The sequence below is a fragment of the Urocampus carinirostris genome, chromosome 10 (genome assembly GCF_059441175.1).
Source record: "Urocampus carinirostris isolate Australia breed hairy pipefish chromosome 10, RoL_Ucar_1.0, whole genome shotgun sequence".
Taxonomy (NCBI): domain Eukaryota; kingdom Metazoa; phylum Chordata; class Actinopteri; order Syngnathiformes; family Syngnathidae; genus Urocampus; species Urocampus carinirostris.
Window position 1 is genome coordinate 5,612,995 of NC_142358.1, and position 21,117 is coordinate 5,634,111.

The following is a 21,117-nucleotide window of genomic DNA, read 5'->3' on the forward strand; positions in this document are numbered from 1 at the left end:
AACAAGCTGGTTTTCATAGTAAGGTGGCAAAGTAGGTGCATTTTGTTGAGTGGTGTGAAGTTGCAGTAGGTAGATATGGTTTTAGGTATTTAGATTTGTATTTGACAACAGGTGGTGGTTTTGGGGGTTGGGGGTGAAGATGAGGGTAAGTGAAGGGGGCAGGGCAATTGGTGTGCTGAACGAATGGTTAAAATGTAGATTTCTGTGAACGGATGCAAATCGATGAGTGGTGGTACCAACAGTGATTTATGGATCAGATATGTGGGGTTTGAGAGTAAATAAGCGTAATGGGTTGAATAATTTTGAAAAAAGTTGTCTGTGCAGTATGTGGAGTGACCTGATTAGCCAACTCCCACTAGGGGGGCAGAGCTTCGATATATAGATCTAGATAGATGTACCTTCTGTGAAACAAAGCAAAATCCACCTGTTTTTATCCATATCAGGGGGTGGCCATTTTGATAATAGCTGTCCACTCCAAATAACGTCAAGTTGCCCAACAGCCAATCACAGCTCAGCAGCTTTTTAATGCAGAGCCATGTACACTTAACCTCATCTTTACTCGACAATGAGTCTCCAAATGGCCGCCATTCAGAGACAGGAAAGAACAGGTGGCTAATACGTATTTATGCAAATTGTACAAAGAAAATATTAATAGTATTATCGTCATTAGACTATTAGGGACTCATACAACATATATTGTTAGAAAATTCTTTTGGTCAGCTTTCTATTGAATTCTTTGTGTCATTTTATTTGTATTTTCATTTACAGGGACTTTTTTTCACGCAGCCTAAGATGTAACTGTGTAAAACTGCATGAAACAGTTTAACAGTTCCCTCACTTTTTTTTCAGCATTAAATTGCCTTTGTCTTCTTTCAGGCTTTCAACCAGTGGCGAGCATTTTTAGCTCCTGCTAAAGGAGAGGGAACCCCCCCGCATTGCTATGTTCCGGTCGGTGGATTGCGTCAACAGGGTGACCGTGACGGTCCGTGTGTGAAAAAATGAATATACACGACGAAAAACACACTCCTGATACATGACCGCTGCTATTTAAAAGATCATAAAGTTCTTGGCTGGTTTGAGTCTCCAGGGATGTACGCGACACTTAGCTTTTTCCATGTTAGGTTTGAAATGTGATAATTATACTTTATTTTTTATATGGCACCACCACTATCAGAGACTTTCATTATTATTATTACTCCACTCCACACAGGTGGGGATTGTAAGGTGAAATTGTCGTATGGCGTATGCTGATTAGCTAATGCCTTCCGAACCAGCAATAAATAATAACATGACAAAGTAGTATATGGTAAGTACTACTTATATGTAATATACAGGTGTGTGGCTGGATAATTAAAAAATACATCACATTCAATTTTATTTACCTTTTATGTGACGTAACTTAAAGTAGTGGGTGGATGCAAAGGGGGAAGAGCAAGGGGATTAAAAATGAAACGGATTTTAAAACTTCCACTTTTTGGGTCTTCGAAAATTAACTTGCTTTGATCAGCTTCTTATTTTTGATAATAGTCCCGATTATTAATATTCCTGCAGGCATGTGCCTTCTTCGTATTTCTTGATCACTGGGAGCTTCGTATCTATGGTTATCCTGTATTAGCTGCTCTCTTTAGCATTACTGCAAGCCTTGTTAGTCATAGTGGGGATAACGGATCCAATGGGTAATCATCATTTTCGACATGACACAAATTTGCTCTCTTGGCCCCCGCTTTCAGCAATACTCGAATGGCAATAATGGATTCCCTCTATAACCATGCATTTAATTTTAGGCGGGTCAGAACGGCATGCCTCTTGAGAAAAGTGGTGCCCACTTGCAGCAATACAGGAATGGGGAATATGTTGCCGAAGTACAGAGAAAAAAATCTGAAATGAAGTACATAAAATATATAAAATGAAAATATGAATAATAATGATGACATATTTAACTCTACTCAAGGAGAAGGATGGTGGGCAATAATGCATATCATTTTCATATTCGAAATGTTTATCATATTCAAAAATTCTAACACAAAAAACAAACCTGTTGACAAAATTTTGAAAAGTGGGTTTTTAGTTTTGATACATTTTTTGTGGATAAAAGATTTGCTACACATAAAATTAAATGTTTTGCTCTTTCTTTTTTGTTTTGTATGATAAGTTCAAATATTATATTATCTTTGGATAAAGTGGTAGGAAAAGAGTATTTTACATATTTACAGGTGTATAGCATATATTTGTATGTATTTTTGTTTATTGTCAAGTTAATTGACAAACATTCAGGTTTTCAAATTGTTTTATATTTGTGAATATTCTGTTGTTTTGTGCACTATTTAAAAAAAAATCCCCAAAAGACTTGGAGATTAAAATGTTTTAAAAATTCAATTCATCAATCAATGGAAAAAAATGATCAACCAATCCATCGATTGTGAAAATAATCATTAGTTGCAGCCCTATGTTCTAGACAACCTTCGGGTTTTAAACTTCAATACCAAAGGGCCATGAAGTAAATAATGAAAACCACATCTCTGCACCGAATGATGAAAAACCGTCCAAGGCGAGATCCAAGACAGACTCAAAGACGGCGTGAGGACACCTAGAGGCTGAAGTGAGCTCAGGAGACGCGGCGGGACGCCGTGGGAACGTTAGCAAACGGAACGATGTGGGAACGCTAGCAAACAAGCCGCCAAGCTTTGATTTGACGGCTCCGGGGATAAAAGCAAAAAAAGAAACATGTGCCGGCAGATGCCCATCGGTCGCCATCTTCGCTCTTATCAACCTCAGTGTGTCCACTTGGCTGTGGAGCATGTAACCGGATTACGATAATCTGATTAGAAAAAAATGGCCAATACTTAAAATTAGATACTGTCAGCTTAGTACAATAAGATTAGCAAAGTCTATTAAAAAAGATGCTGGTTTGCAGGACTGTGGGGCAGCTGTATGACAGGCTCGGCTTAAGTATTTATAAATAGATAAAAAAATTGAAAGGTGGTAGTCCTGCAGATCGAGTGGTAAAAAATGGTTATACATTACACCTCAGGATACAGCACCCCCAATTTACAATGTCTTCACCCACAGTATGCAAGTGTTCATAAATGGATACAAAAATTGAAGGGGGGTATAATGCACATCGAGTGTGTAAAAATGCTTATAAAGGTAGACCCCCAGGATACATCACCCCTACCTTATGATGTTTTCACCTTATGATTTGAAAGTATTTATTTATACATATACAAATTGAAGTGGGTAGCACTGCAGATTGAGTGCGTGAAAAATTATATATACAGTAGACCCCAGGGCTACAGTACCGCCACCATACGACTTTTTCACCTTCCAATGTTGAAGTATTTCTTAATGGATATAAAAATAGAAGGAAGTACAAGTGCTGATCGATTGCTTGACAAATATTTAAACAGTAGACCCCCGGGATGCACGCCCTCACCTTATGGTGTTTACACCTTTTGATTTGGAAGTATGTCTCAACAGATAAAATAAATTGAAGGGGGTAGAACTGCAGAACGAGTGCATAAAAAATGCTTATATAGTAGACCCCTGGGATACAGCGCCCTCACCTTACGTAGTTGTGGAAGTATTTCTAAATAAACAAAAACATCAAAGGGGGCAACACTATAGAACGTTTGCATGGAAGATGCTTATACAGTAGACGCTCACGATACGGTGGCTCCACGTTACAACGATTTCACTTTAAAGTTTTGAAAAATATAGCCGCTTTCGACAACGTTTCTCCCACTATACAACAACAAAAACAAATTATTCTGAACACCAACATTTTGAGGTATTAGTGCATATGATATGTCGCTAAGTTGCCGGCCTGCTATTGCTCAACGTCATAGAAATAGCTGGTCTACTCAATAGTAGGGACTTTGAGTCACGGCATCATTAAAATGCAGATATGATATTGTCTGAACTATCTACTGCCCTGCCTTTGTCTTCATTTGGTTATGACTAGGGTGTGCTTACTAAATACTATACAGGTTGGATAAACAATACTGTATTTATTATGCTTGCAGTGATGCTAAAAGGAGAAGCAAAAACATGATAACTATTGAAAGGAGAGATGCAATCATCAATAATTCATAATTGAGTTTTAGGCCAGCAATCCTTTTTTTAATTCTATTTCTAAGCCAAAATGACTTAGTGGCTATCTTCAGAGCTTTGTTTACATCTTAGTGTGTATAACCATTGAAAGTAAAAGAGAGAGGTTGCAAAAACAAAACAACAAAATACCATAAAACACTCACAGTAACCTATCATTGTTGACATGATGTCGGGTTTCCGTGTTTCCGCATTGTGCAAATGACACTCATTGTGCAAATGACATTCGCGAGGTTCATTAGCAAGATTCTGTCAACCAGCATCTTGGCTAATATGCTTTCGCTTACCTTGGCAGCGCCGATCTGCTCCTTTCGAAACTTTTCCAACGGTGTGATCAAGACGTCATCCGCGTTCTGAATCTGTTTTAGAATCAAAGCAGAAAAATGTCAGGCTCCTTTTTCGAACGGAAAACAAAAACCTGATTAAAATGCTTGATGTTGTCTTACACGTTAGCCAACGTGGCCGGTAAAATTAGATTATTAAGTCACGACTTATCAAAAACTAAGGTTTTGGTAGTAGTATCAAGGTATAGGAAAAGATAGTCAAGTTTCGTAAATCTTTTTCATGGCCAAAATGAAGCTCTTTTTAAGCACTTTCAAAGTCAATTTTCTAATTTCTCCAATTTCCCCGGAATTTTGGTCTCTTCTTGGGTCCTTTTGGACGTGACACATTTGGGGCCATGCCACTTCACATGACACCGCCATACAAAATAATGCAAGCTGCAATTAGTAACGAGGGAAAGAAGAAATATATAATGGATGTGAAATGTAAATGGTCTGCATTTATATAGCACTTTTCAAGTCAATGAAGACCTCCCAAAGCGCTTTACAACCCATTCACCCATGCAAGGCAACTACCTGCTTATCAAGGGCATTCAGTGTCTTGCCCAAAGACACCTGGACATAATGCAGAGTGGCCGGGAAATGAACCTGCGACCTCTTGATCCCAAAACGAGCACTATACCTCCTGAGCTGCGGTAATTAGTGAAGGCATCAAAGCAGGCTGTTCGGTGTCCTATTTAAGAAGAATTGATTTTTTTTTTTTCAATGCATGGTCTCATTAGTAAGACTGCAGGGAAACAAGGCAACAATTTCAAGCATTTATAAGCACTTCAGCCAAAATGCAAACACTTATAAACTTTGAAAAAAACAACATTAGAATTCAAGTATTTTCAAGGATTTCAAGCACCCGTACGAATCCTATATTGTTCAGTGGAGGTTCTTTGGCCAGGTTAGGGTTTAAAATTACCATTTCGAGACGGGAATAGAGGTTTCAAAACATGGTTTTAAGATCGGATTAGGGTTAGATTTAAAACAATTGGGTCACAAGAAAGATAATGCTGCTATGATTTGTAAATTAAGGTATCAAATGAGAGTGAACATTTTTAAAAATATATATTTTTTTAATTAAAATACTACTGCTGAGGCAGATGAGTGGTTAGCGAGTACGCGGTACAATTCTGACGTCATGGGATCGAACCTTTCTGTGTGGAGTTAGTATGTTAGCGTGGGTTTCCTCTGGGCACGCCTGTTTCCTCCCACATTCCAAAAACATGCATGTCAGGTTAATTGTCTGTCCCTAGGTGTGAATAATTGAGTGACTTGTCTCTGTGACTGGCTGGCAACCAGTTCAGGTTGTCCCATGCCCAATCCCCGAAGATGGCTGGGATTGGCTCCAGCACCCTCGCGACCCTACTGCGGATAAGCGGTGCAGCTAATGAGATGAGATGATATATATATATATATATATATATATATATATATATATATGTATATATATACATACATTGTATATAATACAGTAAAAATAAGTATATACAGAATAAACTGTATAAATATATATATATATGTATATATATATACATACATTGTATATAATACAGTAAAAATAAGTATATACAGAATAAACTGTATAAATATATATATATATATATATATATATATATATATATATATGGGGGATTTGGAAAACATTAGCTAATTACCCTGCCATATGACAATTCCAGCAAATGTATTATTTTTGTGCTGTCCCAATGCTGGTTTAAAGAATTTATTCTCCAACATGAGCTTTTATTTTGAATGTATTTTTACCTCCACACAACCAGATCGAAAAGAGCTTGGGCGACTCGTTGGGCTCGGAAACAGATAAGCCGAAGATAAATTGCACCAATTACGAGCCGTGTTGGCTGCTCGGTTGAGTGCGCCAGTTGAAGGTGTTGTTAAGGTTTCTAGAAAAAGCCTAGCTCCTAGCTTTTAAGGGGTTTGGGGGTCTGTGGTGGGGGGGAAGGGGAGTGACGAAACAGGTTGATGGAAGGTGTTATTCTGTGCTGTTAGAACACGCAAGAAAATAAAATAATTCAAGGCGGCAGGGGAGTGAGGTGAGAGAAGGCGCCTCTCGTTTTTTTTCCCTTTTTTTTCCTTTATAAGTTCATTGTTGTTTTAGTGCACACCTGACAAAACAAAAAAATAATGATTACAAAGGGAAATCTAATGGTGTTTTTGAATCAACATTTCAAAGTATGAGTAAAGGTTTTACAATGTAAATTACTGTAAATGATAAATGAAAAAGAATTAAATATCTTATTTCACGGTTAGATACATTTGTTCCTTTATTTTACCTGGCGAAAATGTGTTAAATAGACGTTGAAACAACGTTAATAAGATGCCAAGTCTTTATTAACTTGAAAAGTAAGAGTTGAAAAATCTTCCTTTTCGAGCGTTGAAAAGACAACTTTTTAGGAGAGTAGAGTAATCAAAGCCAAAAAGATCATTAGCTATTCTCTGCCCAGTCTAGAAGACATTGCCGGCTTGCAATACCATAGTAGAGCCTCTAACATTTTAAAAGACAATTCCCACCCGGCCATGACATTTTAGAACAGTTGCCCCAGGTAGGCGCAACTTAAAACAAGGACAAACAGGCTTGGAAACCGTTTCTTCCCCAGAGCCCTCACCATCCTAAACAAAAGCACAAAACTGTGAAAACATATCTTTTGTTGTTTCTAAATTAAACTGTAAAAAAAATGCATACCGTTGCACAAAAATGAAACTTTAAAAAGATATATATTATTGCACATAACTAAAAAAATATACTTTGAGAATTATATATATATATATATATATATATATTTTAAATCACTGCTGCTTATTAGTTATTGCTTTTTTCTTATTACACTATTGTTATATTACACTGTGGTGGTTATATTACACTATTATTATAACTCCAAGCACTTAAGTTTTACATATTTGTCTGCCATTCAACCTGATTATCTTGTATTTTTTTGCTTTTCTAAGTCTGCCTGGATTTCACCCTGGATTGCAGAGTCTAATCTCCTTGCATACAATGTTTCACAATGTTGATATCCATGACAATAAAGTCAATTCTATTATATTCTAAATTTGGAAGATATTAGACAATTTTAGACGTCTAATTTTGGTTTAAATTATGTCTAAAATGTACCAAAACAGTTAAGCCAGAAATGCAACATATAAAAGATGTCCGGGGCATGGTGAGTATTATTTTATATTCAGTTAAATGAAGAAACCGTTTTAGTAAAATAAGCAACAAATAGTAACTTGGAGTACTTTTATTTCCTCATATGTGGCTAGCCATAAACATAGACTTACACAGTAAATGGATTTATACACCTGTGACTTTCATTACACAGTATATACAACTGTGGAATTTTCGCAATGGGGATAGAGACTATGGTGGAAATTTCATGGAGATTTTAATTAATACAAGTCTTTTTTAGCGAGTAAGCAGTTTGCGTGCATTATCTATCTCTGTTTTACAGGTCACAAAGTGCTAAGCAAAATTAAAAAAAAACCTGGGAGCAGGGAAAATAATTATGTAAATAATGCACACAAGTTAACAGATTATGTTCCAATCATCCATCCATCCATCCATCCATTATCAGCACCACTTATCCTCAGTAGGGTCGCGGGGGTGCTGGAGCCCATCCCAATCCCTGGGCAGAGGGCAGGGGACACCCTGAACGGGTTTGCCAGCCAGTCGCAGGGCACACAGAGACAGACAACTTACTTGCTCATTCACACCTGGGGATAATTTGGATCGGCCAATTAACCTGACATGCATGTTTTTGGAATGTGTGAGGAAACCGGAGTGCCCGGAGGAAAACCAACGCAAGCATTGGGAGAACATGCAAACTCCACACAGGAAGATGACCTCAGAACTGTGCCGCACACGCGCAAATATATATATTTATATATATTAAGGCTGGGAATCGATTAAAATAAATTAAGTGACCAATCTCAGTTTTGAAATAAATTAATCGCGATTAATGTATTCAATTCAGATTTTACAAATGGCAGTAAAAATAAAGAAAATATGCATAGAAAAATAAGATTACATTTATTATGTCACATGGTATAGGCCTACACCAAGTACATTAAACGTTCATACAGAATGTAATGCCAAAGATAGCTTTCATAACAAATATATTCAAGTACTTTATGTCAACACTGTTGAACTGTAAATTTCCTGTATAGCTGTCGTAAATATTTTAACAAAAAATGCATACCAAGTAAAGGAAAAGTGCATAAAGCTTGTGGTGTCAAAGACTTATCTTCCATGAACAAAATAGTCAAGTTCCTTATGTAAACATTGTAGAACACCGATCTCTTCCACCAAACTGATCTAAGTTTGTTTATCGAGGTCTGCTGTCTGACTGTACCACCGCACCGGCGTGCTTAGCTTTCGAGTGATACATCAGGGAAGAAGTGCTCCGATGGTAATTCATTTCAGCTTTGCAAAGCATACATATCACTTTTGCCTTGTCAAACTCCCATCGGCCAATGTTTTAAAGCAAAACTGTCCGCCTAAAAGTGTTTCTTTACTTTTTTCCATCGCTAGCATGCTACGCCACATTAGCCTCAGGAAACTGAAGTGAATCTTCCTCCTTTGTTGGAGCAGCGCGGCCTGACACCCGGGGGCGTGCCCAGGTCGGAATTCTAATGGTTACGTTAATATATTTTCACGCGTTAAATTTAAATTTACAATGCAAATATATATATATATATATATATATATATATATAACCTTGTTCAGGCATGTGTTCCACATTTAAAAGTAATGAATAAACATTTTCATTTTTGTTTTTACAAATAACTACCTTACTCTCAAACAATAATTGTAATCATCAACATGAACATAAGCGAGGATTGTTTAGCCAATTGCAATGCAGAACACAAGGCACAATTGAAATGCACAGGGATCAGAATTTTCCGCAGATCCGCGGATTTCTGCTGTTTTTGAACACCAAAGGTCATTCCCGTAAATCGTCTAAATTCGATGAGAAAATATTTTGGGGGGGGGGGAGGTATGATACGTGACTGTTTCATCACCCCTACTTAGCATTTAGACCAGGGGTCGGGAACCTATGGCTCGCGAGCCATATATGGCTCTTTTTATGAGTATCTGTGGCTCAGAGACCAATTTGATTGCATGCAAAATTTCTCCATCTTGTTCAAAACCGGAGATGTCTATCCTAACCAGGTACACGTAAAGCCAAACCAAAGCTAAATTCAAAGGCAACACTTCGCAGTATATATAGGGCACGTTTTTCACTACAATTTACAGTCAAGGTGTCACACAAAAAAAGGGGGAAAAAAACTCGTTTTGGCTGTACAACGCTAAAGAATCCTTTATTTAAAAGTTCACTATATAATCTGTGTTCAGTGTTCAGATACTTTATGATGAATCCACAGAACTGTAAATACGCCAAAACACCGGAAGAGAACTTAGTCATTTGATTGGGTGAGTGGGAGGGATGGGTGGAGCTATGCAAAAAGTACAAGCATTCCCTGCCATCTCTCGCCAAAGGTAAGCACATAAGGCTCCCTATTCTCAGAATGTTGTGACTTTTTTACAAAATAAATGCTTGCATCTGGTTTTGAAACCAATATGTATGAAAAAAAGGTCAAAAGGAGTTTAACCGATCTTGAGTAATTGCAAGAAAGAGACAAGTTTAAAGTGGTCTGTTTGTTGAATTTGGGACAGGGGCTCTGGCAGTAGCTCAGGAGGTAGAGCGATCGTTTTAGGATTAAGGGATCCCAGTTCGAATCCCGGCTTGTCCGTGTTACATGTCGAAGTGTCCTTGGGTAAGACATTGAACCCCCAATTACCCCCAATAAGCAGGTTAGCGCCTTACATGGCTGCACAGATCACGACCGCTATTGGGAAATGTGAAGCACACTGTAAAGCGCTTTGGGAAGTCATTGACTTGAAAAGCGCTATATAAATGCAGATCATTAGATCATTCATTATTCTCTTTTCATAATTTTTATCAAATCATCAAAAATAAGCTTGTTAAGCTTTTGTCTGGGGCGCCGGTTTAGCAATTTAGTAAATTTGTCTCATAATATATGGTGTGGCTCTTTCCCAAAATAAAATTAATATTTTTTGCTTTTATGGCTCTTTGAGTCAAAAAGGTTCCCGACCCCTGATTTAGACCATTGGTCGATAGGTTCGCTGATAACCAATCAGCGGAGCTTTTGTTCAGAGCATTGGCTTTCTCAAACATGGCGCTCCTTCCGGTCTTTTCAAACGGTGAAATGAGTGTTTGAAAAAGTAATAATGAAAATACTAAGAAAAGAAGACGAGGCTTTTGTCTCCGAGATTGATAAAGGAATCGAGAATAAATTTAAGTGGTCATGGCTGGAGAAGACTGTCACAGTAAACGTTAAAATCGGCGCAAAGATCGAGGAAGTTACAGAAACTTTGAGCCAGTTCATCGCAAAGTGTGACGTTCCAGGGAAAGCAAAGTGTCTATACTGTGTCAATCTGATCAATTATGGTACGCGAGGTTGTGTGGCACTGATCGATCATGCTAAAATGAACAAGCACAAAGCAAAAATAGCTTGCCGGCGATCAAATTATGCACTCGGATCCGCATTTAAAATCGGCAGTGAAACTAACAGTAACATTACCGGTTCAACATTATTGGCCGTTCCAAATCCTTCCACTTCAAATACTAGCAGCAGTCAACCACTGGTTCCCCTGTGTGACAGAAAATCCCAATCTGAGGTATTTATAAATCTATTTATTTATGAAATGATTTTATCTTTTGTGTTTATACAATATTTAGAACAGGATAAACAAAATTCAAAATTTGTTATAAACATGACTAAAATAAATTATTTTGTATCATCATGATCATGTTCAATATTACAAATGCTTCAATCAATATGTTATTATTTTTTTAATTTATATATATATATATATATATATATATATATATATATATAATACATGGTTTCTGTTTTGTTGGATTTAATTCATTCTAGTGCAATTTTCACATAGCAAATAAGATAAATGCTGTTGGCTTCGCCCCCCTGAGCCCCCCAACGGGCTCCGCCCTGGACCTGGCCGGGGCCTGCGGCCCTTGGGCCCTGGCTATTTCAGCTGAAAATGAAAATCTCCATTCTGATCCCTGAATGCAAATCAATGAATGGTTCTTACTTAGCAGAAATTCACTTTATATGGGTGGTTATGAGACAGAATAACAAAAAAATACTTTTTTTAGGGAAACAGTGTGAAAATATAAATGATATAATTTCAAAAGTAATTTTCAGTAGCTAAAGTTCTGCTGATATGCTACATGACTAAATTCAGACTTTTCTTTGTTTCGCCTCATTAATCAGAGCACAGTTTTAACACCCCAAACATCTGTTGGGGCCCACACAAACACTCCGGGAGGAGCTTTGGTCCTTGTTGATTGTGCCATTCTTTACTATAATCACCACAAATGCACTTTCCAATTGCGGCAGGCGAAAAGGGCTACAAATGTCCTTGGCAGACCTTTTGCAGTATGTATAAATCATCCTTTCATCTGCATGCGTCTGCTAGCTAACCCCGGGACGTCTGGCAGGTAGGTCACATTCATATACATGCAAAAGAGGAACGGGACCGAGACGAACCCCTGGGGCACACCTTGCGGGGATGTCCTCGGAAAAATTGCACCCGGCCACTTAAGTGCCGTTCGAAGCAATGCGGGAAAATGTAATTTGGATCCGGATGTTCTGTGGTGAATGTTACAGAAGCATGTTTTTTAAGAGGCCGAATCCCACAGGAAGTCATTTATCCAAAATCAGACGAGGAGGAAGAGAGCAAAGCTCAATTACAAGTAGAATTTAGCATTTAGCATATTTAGAATAGCAGATATGTGCAAGTAAGTGTTAGTGAAACTGCAGCTACTGTGAGGTCAAAACCTAAATAAACAACTGCTTTCCTTGCACGGCAAAAATATCATATCCCTTTAAGACATTTGCACTTCATGGTGTGGAATTAGACAGTTGGCAGCACCTCTTTATGGCGTTTTCACCACTATACGACATCAATAACGAATTATTTTCTGCACCCATAAACTCTGCAATGTCATATTAAATGCTGGTCTGTTTCACGGCATCATACAAATTTTGGTGAAACTCCCTCCCGCAATAACTATTTGTTCAGTTCAGAGTCGCGTGTAATAAACGTTAATTTTTTTAGTTAGACTTGTAGTCATGCTAAAGGGAGAAAAACTTTGATAACCATGGAAACTGGTTGCCTTGTTTCCCATGCTGCAGAAAAAACAGGCAAACAATTATGTTATGCCTATTTCAAGTAATGTTTTTTTTACCCAAGATATGTTTATTGGAACTATCTGTTATGCAAACTGAAGAACAGTAAAACAAACAAACAAAAACAACGAATTGGCCCACAGAAAACATTAAATGATCCTGAACAAATTTTCACTTCAAAATAAAATGGGTTCTTCACTAGGGGAAAAACAATAATTTCTAAAATTTTAATATGTTTTTTATTCTTTATTTGAATAAAATAATTAAAAGAAAAAAATAAAATTTTGGTTGTTTTTTAAATAATGAAATATTATTCATTCTAAATAAAGTCATTTTTAATATTTTTCTCTTTTTGGTATTTTAGATGGTCTCTTCCTATGGTTTAACACAGAAAGAGTTTTAAAAGTATAGTAAAATAAGTAAAGTAATACTTTCATTATTAATTATTTATGTTTTCCTCGACAATCTGGACTATGATAAATAAAAATAATGAGGCAATTAATACTAGAAAGTATTCTCGGAGGTGGAAGTTTTGAAATCAGTTTTCATATTTTTCCCCCTTCTGCATCCATCCGCTACTCTACTGCACCATCTCAAGTCTCGTCACACCAAGAGTGAATAAAATGTTATTTTTCCCAAACATGTATATTTAGTAACAGGATTTAATCAGATGCTCATAGATTAAACATGAGTAAAACTTTTTAAACTCTAATTTTTAATTAAATTGTTTTATTTGAGGTTCCGGTAGTTCATTAGCTAAATGCCAAAGGTTTTTATCCCCCACTATATGATAATTTATCGTATCCCGGGGATCTACTGAATATCAATGTCCAACTGTTTCTTATTGATAAAATTCAACCTAATATGCAAATAACCACCACATCCCTGATTAACTGCCACTTCTCTCCCAAAGTTTTTCTATTGCTTTCCCGTAAAAAACACACCATTACTTCAGAAGTTGTGAGCCCGTCTAACACAATTTTTTTAACCAAGGCACATATGACATAAACAAACTTGCTTTGACCTAAAATTTGACCTAACTACAGACTGTATTATGCAAAAGATGATTTTTTTTTCTTCCATGTACAGTAAGCTTAAGGTCCTTGCCTCCAATTACAATTCCCAAAAAGCAGAAAGAAAATATTTCATGACATTCAGGCTGCTTCATTTGCTTTCCGGTGATTAACATTTGAGCCAACGAGTTACAGTATTTTTTTTTGTCACTGCAATGCTCATTAAAATGTGTGTTGCTATTAAATGTGCACACTACGGGCTTTCTGTGACAAATTGTTGTTTTCTTTACATTCTTGCCGGAATATCCGCCTAGCACTTATTAGCGTAACTTGCAATGCATGTGCACAACTGGAGATAAGGATGGCGCTTTTTTCATTACTTTACCTCTCCATGCTTGTATATTAAAAATTACAAATAATCGGCCACTTGATGCTACGCTGTGATATTCAGCTGACACTACTTGATAGAAAGGTTCGAAGTATTTATGTTCCTTATTAGAATATATTTTGATTTTCAATAGAAGTACTCTAATCCCTCCTTTGTGGCCCAAGATGTTTAAACATAATCTGCAATCCATTATCCCACATGCATATTTCTGCAAGCATGAGCTGGCAGAGTGCATTTTTGTCGCTCTTGGCTGCTGAGTTTATGGCCACCAAAAAATAGACAGCACTTGTGCTACTGGAATCAGTTATCCCCAATTGCATATTGCTGCGAGAAGATGCCAGGAGAGCACTTTTTCACCGGCCCTGGTGGCTGTTGTTTTGCTTTTCTGTCGTCCAAGAAGTAAACTGCACTTGTGTGGCTGCGATCCATTACCCTTGATCACATAGAGCTGTGAGCGGGGACCAGCAGAGAGCACTTTTGTCTGGCCTGTCGGCTCTTCTTTTGCTGTTGTTTCAGCATTTTGTTTCATGCATGACAGCTTTTTCCCCCTTTTCTTTTCCCCAAAATTGAACAACACACATGCCGCTGTGATCCGTCACCTTCGGTCACTTATTGCAGTTAGAGGGGGCCACCACAGCGCATTTTTTACTGGTCTGGCAGTTCTTTTTTGCCGTTCTCTTCACCAAAAAGGGACTTGCTCTAGTGTAGTTGCAATCCATTATCCCCGATCACATATTGATGCGGGAGGGGACTTTTTTCAGGCCTGGCGGTTCTTTCATTTTTGCTGTTACTATATTTCCGCCTAAATAACTGCATTCAAGTGGCAGTGATACATTATGCCCAATTCCATATTGCTGCGTGCAGAGACAAAAAAGTGCTTTTGTGTTGTTGCTTTTTTCGGGTCAGGTTGGGTTGCAGAAGCATACATTGGAATCCACCTAAAATTAAATATATTGTTTTGCCCTTTATCCATAGTGGACTACTGCTGAGAAAGCAAATTTGTCATACTTGGGAGCTCTTTTTTACGTTCTTTTCGTTTTCTCACCTATAATGAAAAGCTGACTAATGTTTTTGTAATTGTAAGCAAATGATAATAATTTGATTTAGCCTGTTTTTACCTTTTTCCAAATATAGCTTACATTAAAAAAATGATCAATGTTAGCGGTTATCAGTATCAATTGCATCCTTAATCGAAATGCCGGAAAATATCACAAAATGGCAAAAAGAGCACAAAAGCACTTGTTCATGCTTTATCACAGGGCGTCTGAGGATGTTTGGCGGTCGGAAACGGTGCCCGGGCTGTAACACCCCCCATAACAGTGTTATCTATGTGTGCCGGGAGTAATCTGCCTGGTGCGGTAATGTCATTTCCTAAGCTTTATCTCTTGTGCGCTCGTCGGTCTCATTGAGGTGGCAGCGTGTGTGGTTGGTGGCGCTTTTCCACGGTGACGTCTAATTGCGCTCGCTTGTTCATTTCCACTCCAACAGACGTGACAGTTAAATACACGGCTTGATAAGCCGCAGGGATTAAAGCCCAAAAAGTTAGGGTGAATGAAGGAAGGCCTGCTTGTCTTTACCTTTCACGTACGAATGTTTGCGATTGTTACTCGTCATTTAAATTGATGAGTCTAAAGGCGAATACAGAGACCCCTCGCTACTTTGCACTTCGGTGATCGCTAGTTTACTGTTTAGTGGATTTTGAACTGATTTATATTTATTGTCATATATATCAAAGTATGCTGCATTGTGTTCTGCAAATGCTATCACAATGAGCAGGTTGTGTTGGGTGCGCGTGACTGTGTGTGCGACTGCGATTGGCTGGTTTATGCTGTCAGTTGAACAGTGGGTGGGGTGCACAAGACAATGCTTACCCACCACCAATTAAAAAAAAAATGCGGCAAAAATCATCACTTAAACCGGACTCTGATGAAAGTCCGAAGAGTGCAAAGAATTGGTGATCACCAGCGGGTTCAGGAAGAGACACAGGAGAGAAGCTAATACCAGTTAACAACCCTCTCAAGCCTCCCTGCTGAGCCTGTAATGCCAGAGCCATTACCCATGAAACGGATGACCTGGAGTTTCAACTCATGGAAAACTCCCTCATTAGGGACGTTTCAAATTCAATCGTCACGGTGACCTGGCTCAAATTGATACCCAATGCTAGAATTTAGCTAGCCAACCACTCTCTGAAATCACTTTCTTTCCAATTGCGTTGTTATTTTGTATGACAATAAAGACCATTTATTCGACTTAAATTTTTGTTTGTGTTTTCATTTGTGGATCAACAGTTGTTATTTTGATACAGTCCTAACTTTTCAGTCGGTTGGGACGTCATCTCGAGGTAAGTTTAACTCTTGGGGCCTTTTTTGAAGTAACACCACTATTTTGTGGATTTTTACTTTTCGCGAGGAGGTTCTAGTCCTACTGTGATAACCGAATGTTTACTGTACTCTGTTTATCTTGCATAAAGCACGCAGGGATTCAAACCTTGAACCTATGGGCAGTGAGGTACACATTATCCCAGGGGTTTCGAAGCTAAGCGCTACGGCAAAAATGCCACAGTTGTATCCTACCACATACAGCAAAAAAGCACAGTACGGTGAGTGACATAAGTCACTGAGTGTTTAATGTGTTTAGTGTTTAATGTAAAACGTTTTAGGCAAAACAAACGGTAAAAATAGCTGCCACACATGAAATAAAAACATATTAACTCCCAGCACCTCTTCTTAGCAATAGACGACAAGGGATAATGGATCACAGCCAAAACAGTGGAGTGTATTTCAGGCAGTAAGAACGTAAAAAAAAGAGCCACCACACTTAAATTTACTTTCTTGGCCCCAGCTCTGAGCAATAGTTGCCTACAGATAAAAAATCCCAGCTAAAACAGTTTAACTTATTTTAGGGGGGCCACAATGGCACGGCAGCGCAGTGGTTAGCCCTTGTGAGGCACAGTTCATGTCATGGGAACCTGTCGTGGGTTCAAATCCAGCTCCAGACTTTCTGTGCGGAGTTTGTATGTTCTCCCCGTGCTTGCGTGGGTTTCCTCCGGGCACTCCGGTTTCCTCCCACATTCCAAAGACATGCATTTCAGGTGAATTGGCCGGTCCAAATTGTCCCTAGGTGTGAATGAGCGAATGAGTTGTCTGTCCCTATGTGCCCTGCGATTGGCTGGCAACCAGTTCAGGGTGTCCCCTGCCCACTGCCCGATGATTGCTGGGATGGGCTCCAGCCCCCCGCGACCCTACTGAGGATAAGCGGTACGGCTAATGAGAGATGAGATGAGACAATGGCACGTTTTGGTGCACCAAATTGGAAAAAAGCACCGTGCCAGCCCTTGCTTTTGCAATTATCATGCATTTTTTTCACAATTTATATTTAAATAACTTATTTTTTGTCGTATTTATCTATCTATATATATATATATATATATATATATATATATATATATATATATATATATATATATATATATATATATATATGTAACGGGTGTAATAATAACTTTTGTTTTGTTGAAATTCCTGCTGGAATATGTTGTATAGTTTTTGTGTAAGTGTCCTGCAATAATGAGTCCCACAGTGCCACCTGCTGGTATGGGGTAAAGTTTGGTTTGGCTTTTGATCTTGTGACCGGAAGGCGGATGCCGTTGGCAGTCTACAGCGCGCTGCTAACGGTAAGGCACGATATTTTGGTGCTCCGCAAAAAGTTAATTTTAAACATTAAAACCACAGCTGACAAATCTCTCAACATGCACAGTAATGTGATTGAGGTTGTCAAGCTGTTTGGAGTTATTTTCGTTTTGTTCTGTCGCCATTTATGTTAGTTTTGCCGGACGTTGCATGTTGTGCTAAAATGCTAATTACCCCTTATAGTGTTGAAAGCCAGCAGAGGAGCTAACCACGTGTTGTGTGTGACTCGTTCATTTGCAGGTAAATTATAATACTAATACCCGTTTTTATACTCGTTATTGTTATTATTTCTATTTTCTCATTTATATAAAAAGGATGATGTCAGTTAAAATTCAGATTAAAGAAAAATATGTTGAATTCATTGTAAACGTAAAAAAAAACCACTATACAATCTCTTGTTAAAAGTATCTTGTTAAAATTAATGTAAAAATAATTGTCATGGTTGATTTTCTGAACTTGTATTGTATCTCAACTGTAAAGAAAATGTATTGGGCAGTCTACAGCGCGCTGCTAACGTGTTGAAAGCCAGCAGAGGAGCTAACCACGTGTTGTGTGTTACTCATTCATTTGCAGCAACTGTAATAAAAATCTCATCATCCAGTCCAGTGTGAATGTGGATCTTTGGTGGGACGGGTACACCGCGGTTACATATATATATATATATATATATATATATATATATATATATATATACTATTTTATCTTTCTTTTTTTTACCTTTGTTGGGCTGAATTCAAGCAGAAGTATCTGCAGCTTTGTGTGTGTGTTTCTGTTTTAATTTTTAAAAAATACATTTTAATAAATTATTAACAAGTAAGTACTCAAAACAGATGCTCCTAAAAAAAATCAAAATATATTTAAATAAGAGTAGGTTAAGCCTGGTTTAGGATAGAACTCATACAAAACGCTTATTTCCGCAGATTTTTTTTTAATTGAAGGAGTTTGAATCCAATTGTCATATTTTTAATCGAATTTATCCAGCCCAAGTCTATCAAGTTTTTTGCCAGAAACACGAGTTTTTATCATTGGATTGCTTTATATGGCAGTGCTCATCAACACGATGCATCTAAGAGATAATCATCTTTGACTCAGAATAAATTAAGCCGGAGTAATTAGTTCTACAGAGCAGAAGTAAATGGAAGGAGACCAAGGCCGCAATTTATGTGGATGGATGGTATTATGAGTGCACTGCAGAAAAGAGGTCTAAATCTAGTGAAAGCTAGAGCTCTTGTTGGTGATAGGAATGAGTGGAGAGCTGTTGTAAAAGGATAGTGGGATGTTTAGACGTGTTCTAAGGGATGGGCAGGGCACCTGTATGATGTGGCAGAGGTAAACCAGTAAAGGTGTCGGGCCCTGCTGGTGAACAGAAGAGTGTGTTGTGTCACCCTGCTTTCTTGTGTCCCGTTTCATCTGGAGGTACAAAAGCATTATCAACTTGGGTGCTGAGGTGCTTAACTTGTTTGGGCTGGCCATGGTCCCAAAAAGTGTTTTTTGCTAATTTTTCCCTTTTTTATTATTATTATTTTTTTAATTTTCTTTGTTTTTGTATGTGTGTCTTGCAGTCGGTCACTCTGCTTGAGGGATATGACCAGGGTAGACAGATAGATAGATAGTTAGTTTTAGTTGTTTTTTTTCCATTAAGTGAAAGTGTTTCAAATCCAATTATGCAATTTTTTGACTCCTACTGCAGTGCATTGTTTAACACGTTTTCTAAAGGACCCCAGTTTTAATCTTTAAAATATTGTATAAAATAAGTCAAGTCATCACCCAAAAAACAAACAAAAAATGCCAATTGATTCCATTTAAATATTTTGACTGAATGCCAGCCAACCTTATTCAAGTTGGAACATAAGTCGGCAGTGTGCTGGGGTGCTTTCAAAAACCGCCTCCCTCTACAGGATTAAATCTGCGACGCTCCAAAGGATGCAGCGGCGAAGAATTTTCATTACAGAAGGTGCGGATAAATCCCACCGCGCTCCCACTTAAACAGGTTTTTTTCTCAGACCACCAACAGCGCATTCAACACCGCAGAGTGCACAAAAGGAGCTATAAGTGTTGCGTTTAGTCTTCAAAAGCTTCACTGAGAGCTTTAGGAATGATGTGTAGGAAAAACGCCCATTACAAAATGGAATTCTTCTTATAAACAGTTCTGTTGGGATCCACTCACGTTTGGAAATATTGTCCTGTCTCGATTATGAAATCTTCATAGTTGACATATGTTCCAATAAACCAAAAAATAGAGTTGACCACCAGATTACTGTGTCCCTATTTTAGTTTTTTTTCCACGTAACAACGTTTTTTCAGCCTCTCGTTATGGAATTTTTCCCAGCAATTGACATCAGTAACACATTTTTCGAGTGCTCTAAATGAACAAAGTTCAAAAATTGCTGTATGTGTGTGAATGTAAAGTCAAATCTCTAAGATGCCTGTTTGCTTTTGGGGGAAGTCAGAAAAACATGCTAATTTGTGATTGGTTTGCATCATGGCATCATCAAGATGCCGATAAGCTATGGGTTGAACTACCTCCCACAATTTATTTCTGTACATTCACTTCATAATACGTAGTGTTTCAGAAAGACTTTGCAAGTATTCATTAGGCTTGCAGTGATGCTAAAGAGAAAAGTAAAAACATGCTAACCATGGATACGAAGCTTGCAATCATCAAGAATTGATTCTTGTTTTTCATGCCCAAAACAACTTTTTTCAATGCCAATTTTAACATGACCATGGGACTAACTTCAGGGGCTTTATTTTTGCCGTAGTGTGTAACACCATAGGAACAAAATGGATAATTTGCAAAGACAAAACAACCAAAAAAAAATAGATCTCGAGTTGCTATTTTCTGAGCTCTCCACCACAAAAAAGCTTTAGCTCGCAGCAATAGTCAAAAGGGGATAACGGATCATGGCCGCACAGGTCGCTGTTTATTTGAGGCGGAAAGAATGATAAAAAGAGTTGCCACGCATGACACAAATTTGCTCTAAGCAACAGTCGACTATGGATAACGGATCTAACCAAAACAGTTCAGTTCACTTTAGGAGAGCCACAACGGGACGCTTAGTGACCTTAAGTAGAAAAAAAAAACGCTCTGCCAGCCCCTGCTCTCAGGAATAATGAATCATAGCCGCACGAGTGCAGTTTATTATCTGGTGGACAGAACATCAAACAAGAGCCTCCCGGCAAAAATGCGCTCCGCCAACCCCTGCTATCTGTGGGTACGGAATACATTATCTAATGATCATAGGTTTATATCTCCCGCCATGCGACAATTTTACCTTGCGATCACCACCCCAGAATGGATTCATGTCGTATACCCGAGGTCTACCGTACAAGATTAAAAC

General features: G+C 38.0%; 1 protein-coding gene across 2 annotated transcripts in view; it reads right to left on the minus strand.

The window, feature by feature from the left end:
- Positions 1-21,117, minus strand: part of arhgap42b (Rho GTPase activating protein 42b) — a 131,750-nt gene that overhangs the window by 65,956 nt on the left and 44,677 nt on the right. For both annotated transcript variants that reach the window (XM_088345562.1, XM_088345563.1), the window contains one exon: positions 4,395-4,466. In XM_088345562.1, coding sequence (XP_088201688.1) covers positions 4,395-4,466 — 72 coding nt within the window. The remainder of the gene's footprint in view (positions 1-4,394; positions 4,467-21,117) is intronic.